We start from the raw sequence: 14,458 nt of genomic DNA on the forward strand, positions 1-14,458 counted from the left end.
TATTCTCATCTCCAAGATCCTATCCCAATATATAGTATGTGTAATAATATTAGCAAATGCCTCCAATTAGAAATTTAGTATATTTCTTCTGATTCGCTATGTCACTTTTCTCATTTGCAGGCATTGCAGGACCTTAAGTATCCATGGTTACGACCACTAGCAACTAGCTGATACCTAAGGTCCTGCACATGAGGAAAGAGACTTACCGAATCAGAAAAACTATACTACATTACCAATTGGAGGTATTTGGTAATATTATTATTACACCTACTGCATATTGGGATAGGATGTTGGAGATGTTAGGGGGCAGGTCAGTGAGGGATCAGATACCTGTCAGCAGTCTGCATTATGAATATATCATCAGAGCACCACATACATGAACTCTGCCTTAGGGCACGAGCATATCATTAACTCAAAACTGAAAAAAGATTAAGAAACAACCACAAGACGGATTTCATCAACCTAGGTATCATTGTAATCAGTATAACGGCGCCAACCTGACACTGACTGTAGCTTACTGTGCACAACCCTGCTGACAGGTTCCCTTTAGGCCATGTTCACACTTTGCGGTTTTTACCGCGGAACCGCCGCGATTTTGATGCTGCGGGTCCGCAGCAGTTTCCATAGCATTTCCATTTACATGTAAACCCTATGGAAACCGCAAACCGCAGTGCACATGCTGCGGGAAAAAACGCGCAGAAACGCAGCGGTTTAAAACCCGCAGCATGTCACTTCTTTGTGCAGAATCGCTGCGTTTCTGCACCCATAGGAATGCATTGAACCGCTTACTTCCCGCATGGGGCTGTGCCCACGTTGCGGGAAGTAAGCGGTTAATGTGCGGGTGGTACCCAGGGTGGAGGAAAGGAGACTCTCCTCCAGGCCCTGGGAACCATATTTGGGGTAAAAAAAAAAAGAATAAAAATAAAAAATCATGTTATACTCACCTCTCAGCGCTGCACGCGGCCAGCCGGTCAGAGTTGCTGTGTGAACAGGACCTGCGGTGACGTCGCGGTCACATGACCGTGACGTCGCGGTCACATGACCGTGACGTCACGAAGGGTCCTTCTCGCACATCATCTTTGGAACCGGAGCGCCGGGTGCAGCGCCGAGGAGATCCAGACATCAGAGGGCGAGTATAACCAATTTTTATTATTTTTAACATTACTATTGATGCTGCATATTGCTGCATATGCAGCATCAATAGTATAGGCGGAAACCGCGGAACAAACCGCGATAAATCTGCAGGGATAACCGCAGCGGTTTTGCCCTGCAGATTTATCAAATCCGCTGCGGGAGAACCCACAGAGGGACGCCGCAAAGTGTGCACATGGCCTTAAACTCTTGACGCAGCTACTTCACTCCTCCCTCTTCCAGGGAATTTTACAGGGATGACCTTCTGTTTCTTCATAGAGATTAGAAGGATTTAGCCAGTCTTCTTTTTTTTTTTTTTTTTTTTTTTTTTTTATCACGTGATGGCATACACCAAATGGAAAACAGAAGAATTTACTGGGTAGAAAGATAAAATGAGCAATTGTAAGTACACAGTGCTATAGAATGATGACTGCAATATAATAAGAGGATATACATTTTGATGAAAATGATTCTTTAGTGGCTGTCTGGGGAATGCTCTGCCACTCTGCATGCACTTGTGCAAATCATCAAAATCTGCTGCTGGCAGCTGCCCTTGCAGTTGCCAACCAATGATGTCCCACATGAGCTATGCTTAATGGAAGACCAGTCTGGAGACACTGCAGGCCATTGTAGCACATTTAGGTCACACAGGCTGTTCACAGTAGCAACATGTGGCCTGGAGATGTCTTGTTGAAAATCCGCTCCTGGGAACTTTGCAGACATGGCATGACCACTGGTTCCACGACCTAATCAATGTAATTCTGTTAGTGTACCTGATGACTGCAGGGGCCTGGATACCAACCGAATGATCAGCCAAACCATTGTTCAGCCAACCACTATTTCTCCGGATTCCTCCATGCCCAGGAGCTCTCGCTCTGCTGTGTTCTCTTAGAGAGCCATGTATACGATCAGGTTACGTCATGAAGAACAAAAGGATCTTCAGTCCGAAATTGGACATGCTGGATACATATCTCCCCTGACCTCTATTCGGGGAGATTTGGGAGGCCCCACACCCATTAGCCCATCGACTGATCCTGACACTATTGGTGATTTCCGCTGACATTTATCTAATGTGTACGGGGGCCTTTAACTGAATGAAATGTAACAAAATATAACTTTCAGCTTGTTTAAAGGGTAACCGTCATTAAAATTTTATTTAATCAGTTATACACTTGAAATAAGCAACTTTGTAATATATCTAACTAGAGAATTCTGCTTCTTTCTCCGCCTGACTGTGCTTTCACTCTAAATTTACAGGCAAAATCTGTATCTAGTGAAGACAGAGTTTCCTATTACTAAGATAGAAAGTGACAGTTGGTTTTTAAAATTCTATAGGGGAGGAGCTACCAACAAGCACACAGGTTCTCCTAAATGACAGTTATAGTTTTCCATAGAACTTTATAAGCACCAACTGTCATCCCCCTATCTCAGGAATGTGCAAATCTCTTTTCAGTGAAGATAGGATTGAGAATGAATGATCAGGGCAGGAGGAGAAGAAGTAGATTTCTCTAATTATATTACAAAATTTCCTAACTTTACATATACTATAGAATTATGGGAAATAAACTGCTATTTTACCCCTGCCATCATCGAATTGCCATATCCACATCCTGTCAAACAGCATGTCCTTCTGATGCAATGAAGATAAATAGCCTGACGGATCGTGCTCTGCATGGACATTTCTCTTTGCTGTCAATTAATGAATTTTATTTAAATAAAAGATGAAAACTCATCAAAACTGTATCTGTCCTGCCCATGTGCTTGTTTGTAGATTGTGATTTGAACATTACCAAAATTTCAATGTTCTTTATGTGAAAATCCTTTTTGAACATAGTTACATTCAGGTTCACTCTAAGCTCGGAAAAGTGCCAGAAGCTTAAATTAAAGACTCGCTCCTCCCATCAAAGGTGTTTTATCCTCTTAATATATTGCTATTATCACATTATATTGCACTGTGTACTTACAATTGCTAATTTTGCCTTTCTACCCAGACAATTATTCTCTTTTTTTCATTAGGTCTACGACCTCACATTATTGAAAACTGACAAGCTGAATCCTTCTAATCTCTACGTAGAAACAGGAGGTCAATGTTCACTGCAAAAGTCTATGGCAGGGGAGGACGAGAGAAGCTGGGTCAAGATTTGAAGAGGGGGGGATGATAAATGCAAGGACAAGAGACTTCCTGTTTCTACATAGAGCAGAGAAAAGAGAAGAATTAGCTGGGTAGAAAGGCAACATGAGCAATTGTAAGTACACAGTGCCATATAATATGATGAATGCAATATATTAAGAGGATAAAAAGTTTGATGGGAGGAGGAGGAGTGTTTCTTTAATGACCCTGATCTTGCAGATTTGGAACTGCTTAATTCTTGTTCTGTTCAGAATTTTGCATATTTGAAGTTCATACTGTATAAAAGTGGACTCTTAGATACGGCTTGTTGTCACATATATTAGGTGAGGCTATAATGGATGAAAAAATGACCATTTACGTGGATGGGAAAAAAAACAAAACTGTTATCGATGGCGCTCCTAGTAATCTCACCTTTTACAGCATGATGGATTACTATGCAGCTGTCAAGCTCAGGTCAGGAGAGCCCACAGCCCGTATGAGGTTTACGATGCGATTCTCGCAGGAGAAATACGGCAGTCTGTCTCTACCCTACATCTGAGTTTTCTTAATAATTTAAAGGATGGTTTTTACATGTATGCAAGTGGTGGCATAAAAGTCAGCTGAAACATCCACCAATCGCTAAAATGAAGAAATCATGGCACGTTGCGAAGTATCGCAGAAGCTGCCCGGCTCAGCCGCAGCAATGTGCATAAAACCTAATCCCATGACGTGTGGGGGACCCTGTAATCAGATTCCTGTGATCCACACTGGGTGGGATAAGCTGTTAATCCTTCCATGGTAAAACCTCTAGGCATTATTTATATAAGATTGGTTACCCCTTCTATTATTTGTGCCTGTGTTGGTACACCTATCACACATAAGTTATTCTTCATGTTTTTCATTCACTAGGTGGCAGTGCCGGACCTGCTGAAGGCCGCAAAGGGGGCAGATATATTAATTTTTGTTGTCCCCCATCAATTTATTGGTAAATTATGCGAACAACTGAAAACTCTAGTAAAGAAAGAAGCCTTTGGAGTGTCGCTCATAAAGGTGTGAATGATTTTAATTTTTCTCGTGTTATTTGCTCAGACTGCATATAGGGCTCATGGTTTTCTATTGGCACAATCCCATGCATGGCTGTTACTTTTTTTAGGGAAAAACACAATGGACAGCACAATGGAACATACTAATTTAGTAATATAATTCCCAAGAGCTAAAATTAGCATTTAACCTACAGCAAGTAAATCAGGAAATAGTAATAGACAATGTAAATTACATAGGGGGCTTAGTTAACGCTATTTTGATCCAAAGAGCATAAAAGCCATCCCACCACGACAAGGTGACCCCATCAGGGTGGTCCTAACCTGTCTCCAGTATTAAATCTTTACTATGTGTCAAACGATGTCCATGTGAAGCAGGACAGGGTCAGACTGAGACACCATCCATGGGAAGCTAATCAGAAGGAATATTCAGCTCAGAAAGGAGAGCAACGCCCCTCTCTGTACAAATACAAGAGATATAAAAGCAAAACCCCCAAAAAACTGAGCTGGACTATAAGCTGGTTTTCCTATAAAGTGTAAGAGCACTGTGGCCATTTTTTTTTCTTGGCTTTTGTCTGTGAAATGACCACCATGTGAACATGCTCTTACACAATGATGTACCAGGAAAAAAAACAAAGACCGAAACATAATGATTTAAATACCCTGCAGGAAATAAACAGCATAGTGCATCGAAATAATATACAGTCCTAGGTTAAAATGTTTTTTTATTAAAAAAATAAATGCGAAAGCCATCCCACCTTTTCACAGTGACCGTAATTGGAATAGTCCTAACTCTAAAATTAAAAACCTTATCGTTTGTCAAGTGACATGCATGTGGATACAAATGGCGTGAAGCAGCTACTTAATAGGGCCTGTCCCCATAAAACAAACTCTTTAAGGCAGCACTGCCTGTACATAGTGATAACTCAGCCAGCACCATTCAGAAGCCTTCTCCTATGCTTGTAATATTGGATTGAAATGTACAATAATCTGTTATAACACTGGTCAACACTGGATTATTTCTTACTTTTGGATTCTTTTAAGGGTGTAGACGAGGGACCTGAAGGTCTTCGGTTAATATCCGACATCATTCGTGAGAGGTTAGGCATCCAAATGAGCGTGCTAATGGGTGCCAACATTGCCAATGAAGTTGCTGATGGGAAATTTTGTGAGACTACAATTGGTAAGATGTTTCATCCTAGAAAACAAAGGATCTCCATAACAAAACTCAGAATAAGTCCCACCTGCATTGAAAACCAGAAGCACCATTGTTATTAGTTAGCATCCGTTATAATTGCTTGAATGTATCTTACTAAGGGTGTGTTTTCCTCGCCAAATACAATTCTACACACCTTTATTACCTTCACAAGTTAAAAAAATATATATATATATATTCTGGCTCCCTGCAGGCCCCACTAGGGGAAGCTCACTGCATATGAATTTATACAGTAAATGTACGCCAATGTCGGACGTCCTCCCTTTGATGTGGGCTCCAGCGCTGAGCCCACATCTTTTCTGACACATGTCAGCTGTTTTGAAAAGCTGTAATATGCCTCTAACAGCCACGGGTGGAATTGCAATCCGCCCATGGCTGTTAACTAGTTAAATGCCGTTGTCAAACTCTGATAGTGGCATTTAACGCGCGCTTCCGGCAAGCACGCCGGAAATTCCCGCCCATTGGTGACCTCTTCACATGATCGCGGGTTCACCAATGGGTTGGCATGACAACCAGAGGTCTCCAGCAGACCTCTATGGTTGTCGGCACTCATAGCAAGTGAGCAATTCTGCTACATACAGGCGATCTGATCATCGCCTGTATGCAGCAGAGCCGATCGGGTTATGGCAGCTTCTAGTCTCCTATGGAGACTATTGAAGCATGCAAAAAGTAAAAAAAAAATGTTTTTAAAAATATAAAACAAAATAAAAAATATATGAAAGTTAAAATTTTGCCCCATTCAACATAAAACAATAAAAAAAATCTAACATACACACAAATTTGGTATCGCCGCATTCAGAATCGCCTGATCTATCAATATGAAAAAGAATTAAACGGCGTAATGAGAAAAAAAGTAAAAACTCCAGAATTACGCTTTTTTGGTTGGCGCAACATTGCATTAAAATGCAATAGCGGGCGATTAAAAGATTGTATCTGCACCAGAATGGTATCAATAAAAATGTCTTCTAAAAATAAGCCCTCACCCAACCACAGATCACGAAAAATGGAGACGCTTCGGTTATCTCAAAATGGCGACTTTTTTTTTTTTTTTCACAAACTTTGGAATTTTTTTCACCACTTAATATAAAAAAAGAACCTAGACATGTTTGGTGTCTATGAACTTTTAATAACCTGGAGAATCATAATGGCGATTCAGTTTCAGCATTTAGTGAAAATTGTAAAAAAAAAAAAACTAAAATCAACTGTGGGATTGCACGTTTTTGCAATTTCACTGCACTTGGAATTTTTTTTCCTGTTTTCCAGTACTTGATATGTTAAAACAAATGGTGTTGTTCAAAAGGTCAACTCTTCCTGCAAAAAACAAACCCTCGTGTGGCCATTTTGAAAAAAAAAATTAAAAAGTTGTGGCTCTGGCAAGAAGGGGAGCAAAAAGCAAAAAAGCAGAACCAAAAATACTTCTGCTCGTTAAGGGGTTAAACACAATGGATGGTGAGAATCTCTGTGGTAATCCACCTCCCTAGTGGCAGCTGCAGGTAACCACTGTGACCAAAGCATTTAGACGTCCTTGACCTCCATGCTTCAAATATCGGTGTATTGTTCCCTTTTTATAATATTAAAATTTATAATAGAAAATTCTTGCCATGTTGTAATGTTCTTCTTTTATTTATTTTTTCTGCAGGTAGCAAAAATAAGGAGCAAGGAAAGATCCTGAAGGAGTTGTTTCAGACACCAAATTTCCGTATCACAGTAGTGGAAGAAGCCGATACAGTAGAAATCTGCGGAGCACTGAAGGTAGGAAGAGCTATTGTACTGGAGTAAGACCCCGGTAGTGGAACTGAGGGTTATTATTCGCATTGTCAGTAGGGTGCACCCATGACAATGTCAGAACTGAACGGGCGAGCCAGATATACAGTGTGGCAAAAAAGTGTTTAGTCAGTCAGCAATAGTGCAAGTTCCACCACTTAAAAAGATGAGAGGCGTCTGTAATTTACATCATAGGTAGACCTCAACTATGGGAGACAAACTGCGAAAAAAAATCCAGAAAATCACATTGTCTGTTTTTTTAATCATTTTATTTGCATTTTATGGTGGAAAATAAGTATTTGGTCAGAAACAAACAATCAAGATTTCTGGCTCACAGACCTGTAACTTCTTCTTTAAGAGTCTCCTCTTTCCTCCACTCATTACCTGTAGTAATGGCACCTGTTTAAACTTATCAGTATAAAAAGACACCTGTGCACACCCTCAAACAGTCTGACTCCAAACTCCACTATGGTGAAGACCAAAGAGCTGTCAAAGGACACCAGAAACAAATTGTAGCCCTGCACCAGGCTGGGAAGACTGAATCTGCAATAGCCAACCAGCTTGGAGTGAAGAAATCAACAGTGGGAGCAATAATTAGAAAATGGAAGACATACAAGACCACTGATAATCTCCCTCGATCTGGGGTTCCACGCAAAATCCCACCCCGTGGGGTCAGAATGATCACAAGAACGGTGAGCAAAAATCCCAGAACCACGCGGGGGGGGGGGGGGGACCTAGTGAATGAACTGCAGAGAGCTGGGACCAATGTAACAAGGCCTACCATAAGTAACACACTACGCCACCATGGACTCAGATCCTGCAGTGCCAGACGTGTCCCCCTGCTTAAGCCAGTACATGTCCGGGCCCGTCTGAAGTTTGCTAGAGAGCATTTGGATGATCCAGAGGAGTTTTGGGAGAATGTCCTATGGTCTGATGAAACCAAACTGGGACTGATTGGTAGAAACACAAATTGTCGTGTTTGGAGGAAAAAGAATACTGAGTTGCATCCATCAAACACCATACCTACTGTAAAGCATGGTGGTGGAAACATCATGCTTTGGGGCTGTTTCTCTGCAAAGGGGCCAGGACGACTGATCCGGGTACATGAAAGAATGAATGGGGCCATGTATCGTGAGATTTTGAGTGCAAACCTCCTTCCATCAGCAAGGGCATTGAAGATGAAACGTGGCTGGGTCTTTCAACATGACAATGATCCAAAGCACACCGCCAGGGCAACGAAGGAGTGGCTTCGTAAGAAGCATTTCAAGGTCCTGGAGTGGCCTAGCCAGTCTCCAGATCTCAACCCTATAGAAAACCTTTGGAGGGAGTTGAAAGTCCGTGTTGCCAAGCAAAAAGCCAAAAACATCACTGCTCTAGAGGAGATCTGCATGGAGGAATGGGCCAAAATACCAACAACAGTGTGTGGCAACCTTGTGAAGACTTACAGAAAACGTTTGACCTCTGTCATTGCCAACAAAGGATTTATTACAAAGTATTGAGATGAAATTTTGTTTCTGACCAAATACTTATTTTCCACCATAAAATGCAAATAAAATGATAAAAAAACAGACAATGTGATTTTCTGGATTTTTTTTTCTCAGTTTGTCTCCCATAGTTGAGGTCTACCTATGATGTAAATTACAGACGCCTCTCATCTTTTTAAGTGGTGGAACTTGCACTATTGCTGACTGACTAAATACTTTTTTGCCCCACTGTACATGGGGGATGGTAACCCCCAGACACCAACTAAGGCCGCGATCACACATACGCGAGATATGGCCGAGTCTCGCAGGTGAAAACCCTCCTCTGGCGCCGGCACTCCGGAGCGGAGGGTGCAGCCGCACAGCAACACATGGAGCTGCACGCTCCGCTCCGGAGTGCCGGCGCCTGAGCTGTTTTGACCTGCGGGACTCGGCTGTATCTCACGTATATGTGATCCTGGCCTAATACAGATATTTCACTGCGGAATAACAGATGAACAGCACAAGGTGAATTTTGTAAGAAATGATGCTCCAGAATTGGTGTTTCATGGGTAATACATGTATTCACTAAAACTGGCGGTAGTGCAGACAAAGCAATGTTAATGATTACTTGCTGTAAGGCCTTGTGCAGACCACCGTAAAAAAAAATGACGAGTGCTCTCCGTTATTTTGAGATCTTTAAGTTATTCTATGGAGCTGTTTGCATTTCAGCCATGCAAGTCAATGAGACAAAAAAATCCATCCGCATTCTGACATCGGATGCGTGCGCTCCAATTTTCACAGATTGACAGAATGGAGAATTATTTTTTTTTTCCACAACCAAGAAAATTGGACCACACTCTGATCAGTGTGATTAACATCAATTTTTCTCTGATGCAAGAAAATGGTTGTGTGAACCTAGCCTAACCAATGTTTTTATGCGTAGCCAGGGGTGGACATATCATTGGTGCAACCTGTTCAGCCCCACAAGGGCCCAACAGGTGAGCGGGCCCATATTCACCTCCAAAGTAAGACCGGAGTCACACTAGCGAGGAATACGGACGAGTGCTATGCGAGAAAAAATCGCATAGCCCTCGGACCGCTGTTAATCTATGGGGAAGCTCACATCACCGTTATTTTTCTCGGCCGTATTATACGTGCAAGTGAAATCGCAGCATGCTGCGTATATCGGCCGAGACTCGCCAATGCAAGTCAATGGATGCGAGAAAAAAATGACACAGCACTCGCAGCATGCGAGTGCTGTTCGATTTTTACGCACCGGTGTACTTTGAAAACCCTGTAATTCATGTGCGGTGTACAGCAAAATCATAGTGACATGTTAGAATAGAAAAGATAGAATGGAAATATACACATAGAATACATATATACAGTACAGACCAAAAGTTTGGACACACCTTCTCATTTAAAGATTTTTCTGTATTTTCATGACTATGAATATTGTACATTCACACTGAAGGCATCAAAACTATGAATTAACACATGTGGAATTATATACTTAAAGGGACTCTGTCACCTGAATTTGGAGGGAACAATTTTCAGTCATATGGGCAGGGTTTTCGGGTGTTTGATTCACCCTTTCCTTACCCGCTGGCTGCAATATTGGATTGAAGTTCATTCTCTGTTCTCCATAGTACACGCCTGCGTAAGGCAAGATTGCCCTGTGCAGGCATGTACTACGGAGGACAGAGAATGAACTTCAATCCAATATTGCAGCCAGCATGCAGCCAGCGGGTAAGGAAAGGGTGAATCAAACACCCGAAAACCCTGCCCATATGACTGAAAATTGTTCCCTCCAAATTCAGGTGACAGTCCCTTTAACAAAAAAGTGTGAAACAACTAAAAATATGTGTTATATTCTAGGTTCTTCAAGGGAGCCACCTTTTGCTTTGACTGCTTTGCACACTCTTGGCATTCTCTTGATGAGCTTCAAGAGGTAGTCAGCAGGAATGGCCTTCCAACAATCTTGAAGGGGTTCCCAGAGATGCTTAGCACTTGTTGGTCCTTTTGTCTTCACTCTGCGGTCCAGTTCACCCCAAACCATCTCGATTGGGTTCAGGTCTAGTGACTGTGGAGGCCAGGTCATCTGGCGTAGCACCCCATCACTCTCCTTCTTGGTCAAATAGCCCTTACACCGTCTGGAGGTGTGTTTGGGGTCATTGTCCTGTTTGAAAAATAAATGATGGTCCAACAAAACGCAAACCAGATGGAATAGCATGCCGCTGCAAGATGCTGTGGTAGCCATGCTGGTTCAGTATGCCTTCAATTTTGAATAAATCCCCAACAGTGTCACCATCAAGCACCCCCACACCATCACACCTCCTCCATGCTTCACGGTGGGAACCAGGCATGTAGAGTCCATCCGTTCACCTTTTCTGCGTCACACAAAGACACGGTGGTGGGAACCAAAGATCTCAAATTTGGACTCATCAGACCAAAGCACAGATTTCCACTGGTCTAATGTTCATTCCTAGTGTTCTTTAGCCCAAACAAGTCTCTTCTGCTTGTTGCCTGTCCTTAGCAATGGTTTCCTAGCAGCTATGTTACCATGAAGGCCTGCTGCATAAAGTCTCCTCTTAACAGTTGTTGTAGAGATGTGTCTGCTGCTAGAACTCTGTGTGGCATTGACCTGGTCTCTAATCTGAGCTGCTGTTAACCTGCGATTTCTGAGGCTGCTGACTTGGATAAACTTATCCTCAGAAGCAGAGGTGACTCTTGGTCTTCCTTTCCTGGGGCGGTCCTCATGTGAGCCAGTTTCTTTGTAGCGCTTGATGGTTTTTGCCACTGCACTTGGGGACACTTTCAAAGTTTGCCCAATTTTTCAGACTGACTGACCTTCATTTCTTAAAGTAATGATGGCCACTCATTTTTCTTTACGTAGCTGCTTTTTTCTTGCCATAATACACATTCTAACAGTCTATTCAGTAGGTCTATCAGCTGTGTATCCACCAGACTTCTGCACAACACAACTGATGGTCCCAACCCCATTTATAAGGCAAGAAATCCCACTTATTAAACCTGACAGGGCACACCTGTGAAGTGAAAACCATTCCCGGTGACTACCTCTTGAAGCTCATCAAGAGAATGCCAAGAGTGTGCAAAGCAGTTATCAAAGCAAAAGGTGGCTACTTTGAAGAACCTAGAATATAAGACATAATTTCAGTTGTTTCACACTTTTTTGTTATGTATATAATTCCACATGTGTTAATTCATAGTTTTGATGCCTTCAGTGTGAATGTACAATTTTCATAGTCATGAAAATACAGAAAAAGTTTTAAATGAGAAGGCGTGCCCAAACTTTTGGTCTGTACTGCATAACCGTATGGGGCCCAGGATAAGGGACACATATACCAGGATGGGAGAATATATATATATATATATATATATATATATATATATATATATATAATTTATTTAGTGTGTACGTACATACATACATACATACATACATACATACATACATACATACATACATACATACATACATACATACATACATACATACCAGGATCGGGGACCATACCAGGCTGGTCTGGGGATGGGGAACATATATACCAGGATGTGAGACATGTATGCTAAGATGGGCCGAGATTGAGGGACATATATACCAGGGTGGAGCCCAGGATGGGATACATTATTACATAATGAGTAGGGAGGCCCAGGTCCAAATTCTGCATCGGGGCCCATTGGGCTATGTTCACACGCTGCGGTTTTTGCTGCGGATCCGCAGCGGTTTTGAGGCTGCGCATCTGCAGCCGTTTTCCATGCAGGGTACAGTACAATGTTACCCTATGGAAAACAGAAACCGCTGTGCCCACGTTGCTGAAAATCCCGGAAAAAACGGCCCTGAATTGCTGCGGAAAAAAAGGAGCATGTCACTTCTTTCTGCGGATTCCGCTGCAGTTTTCAACATGCACCAATAGGAAAGTGCTGTTGGAAAACCACAGAGGAATCCGCAGAAGAAACCGCAGGAAAATCAGCAGTGCGGTTTTGCATTGCGGTTTTTCCAAATCCGCAGCTGAAAAAAACCGCAGCAAAAAAAGGATCGTGTGAACAAGCCCTTGGACTCTAGTTACACCACTGCCCATTAGAATGGAGCAGCAGTGCACCCCAAATATTCACAGATCTTAACCTGAAAAATAGCATCCTAAATCCAGAATGCCCAAGTTAATGCTTGATTGTTGGCAGACCTGGCCTTTCAGTGATAATGATTCTGGTCACAAACAAGGATGTTTGCTCACTGTTATGCAAATGAGGACTATTGACTTTGGCTTGGCGCTTGCTGCTTTCCCTGTTTCTGCCAGACTCTGACTTTGAATAGCCCTTTATTTAGTTAATGTTTAAACAAATACTTGATCAGACTTTATTCTACCTTTAGAGGTTTATTCTCAGTCAGGACAGACATTTGTTGAATACACTTTTTAATTTGCAATATTATGTTTGATTGTTGGTTACATGGCAATGAGGAGATATAAAGCCTGAAATATAAGCGGATTATAATGGTGTAAAGAATTGAATAATCGCTTATACAGCACAAAGACAAAATGTTATATTGTGCATGCACACATGGGAATACATATAGCAATCCAAAAATGAACACTAAATCAGAAGCGACAGCATTTCTAAGTGTTTATTACCACACCAACTCAGTAATAAAAGAAGTCCCTGAAAGTAAACACAAATGTTAAAAAGTATATAGCATACTAATTTAAAAATCTAAATACCGTATATACTCGAGTATAAGCCGAGATTTTCAGCCCATTTTTTTGGGCTGAAAGTCCCCCTCTCGGCTTATACTCGAGTCATACCCGGGGGTCGGCAGGGGAGGGGGGGGGGGCGGGGGCTGTCTAATTATCCTCACCTCCTGCTGGCGTGGTCCCTGCATGTCCCTGCTTCTTACAGCGCTGCATATTCTTCCTGTACTGAGCGGTCACATGGTCCCGCTCATTACAATAATGAATATGCGGCTCCACCTCCCATAGAGGTGGAGCCGCATATTCATTTCGGTAATGAGCGGTAACTGTGACCTCTCATTACAGGAAGAAGATGCAGCGCTGGAAGAAGCAGGCACTGCACCGCGCCAGCAGTAGGTGAGTATACAGCGCTGCACGATATTTACCGCTCCTCATTCCGGTGTGGCTCCGTCATCCGCGTCCTCTGGCTGTGACGCTCAGGTCAGAGGGCGCGGTGACGTAGTCAGTGCGCGCCCTCTGCTGAACGTCAGTGCTGAAGACAGAGCAGGTAAATATTGAAAGTGCCGGGGGTCCTGAGAGGGGAGTATGTGATTTTTTTTTATTTATTTATTTTTTTATTGCAGCAAAAGCATATGGGGCAAGTGTCTGTACGGAGCATCTTATGGGGCCATAACTATTGTGCAGCACTATATGGGGCAGTGACTGTACAGAGCATCTTATGGTGCCATAACGCTTGTCCAGCATTATATGGGGCAAGTGACTGTACGGAGCATCTTATAGGGCCATAACGTTTGTGCAGCACTATATAGGGCAAATATCTCTATGGAGCATCTTATGGGGCCCTTATTACCCTTTATGCAGGATTATATGGGGCATATTTTAATATGGAACATCTAATGGGGCCCATCAAACTTTATGGAGCATTATATGGGGCTCCTGATTCAATATGGATATTCAAAAACACTTATCCCACTGATGTCTCAATTAATTTTACTTTTATTGGTATCTATTTTTACTTTTGAAAT

At 42.3% G+C, this 14,458-nt stretch overlaps 1 protein-coding gene across 1 annotated transcript in view; it reads left to right on the top strand.

The window, feature by feature from the left end:
• The window catches only part of GPD1 (glycerol-3-phosphate dehydrogenase 1), a 60,819-nt gene that overhangs the window by 25,128 nt on the left and 21,233 nt on the right, over positions 1 to 14,458 (top strand). The window contains exons 3-5 of the mRNA XM_077298061.1: positions 4,151 to 4,291; positions 5,326 to 5,464; positions 7,137 to 7,249. Of these exons, the coding sequence (XP_077154176.1) occupies positions 4,151 to 4,291; positions 5,326 to 5,464; positions 7,137 to 7,249 (393 nt within the window). The remainder of the gene's footprint in view (positions 1 to 4,150; positions 4,292 to 5,325; positions 5,465 to 7,136; positions 7,250 to 14,458) is intronic.

The sequence above is a fragment of the Ranitomeya variabilis genome, chromosome 3 (genome assembly GCF_051348905.1).
Source record: "Ranitomeya variabilis isolate aRanVar5 chromosome 3, aRanVar5.hap1, whole genome shotgun sequence".
Taxonomy (NCBI): Eukaryota; Metazoa; Chordata; class Amphibia; order Anura; family Dendrobatidae; genus Ranitomeya; species Ranitomeya variabilis.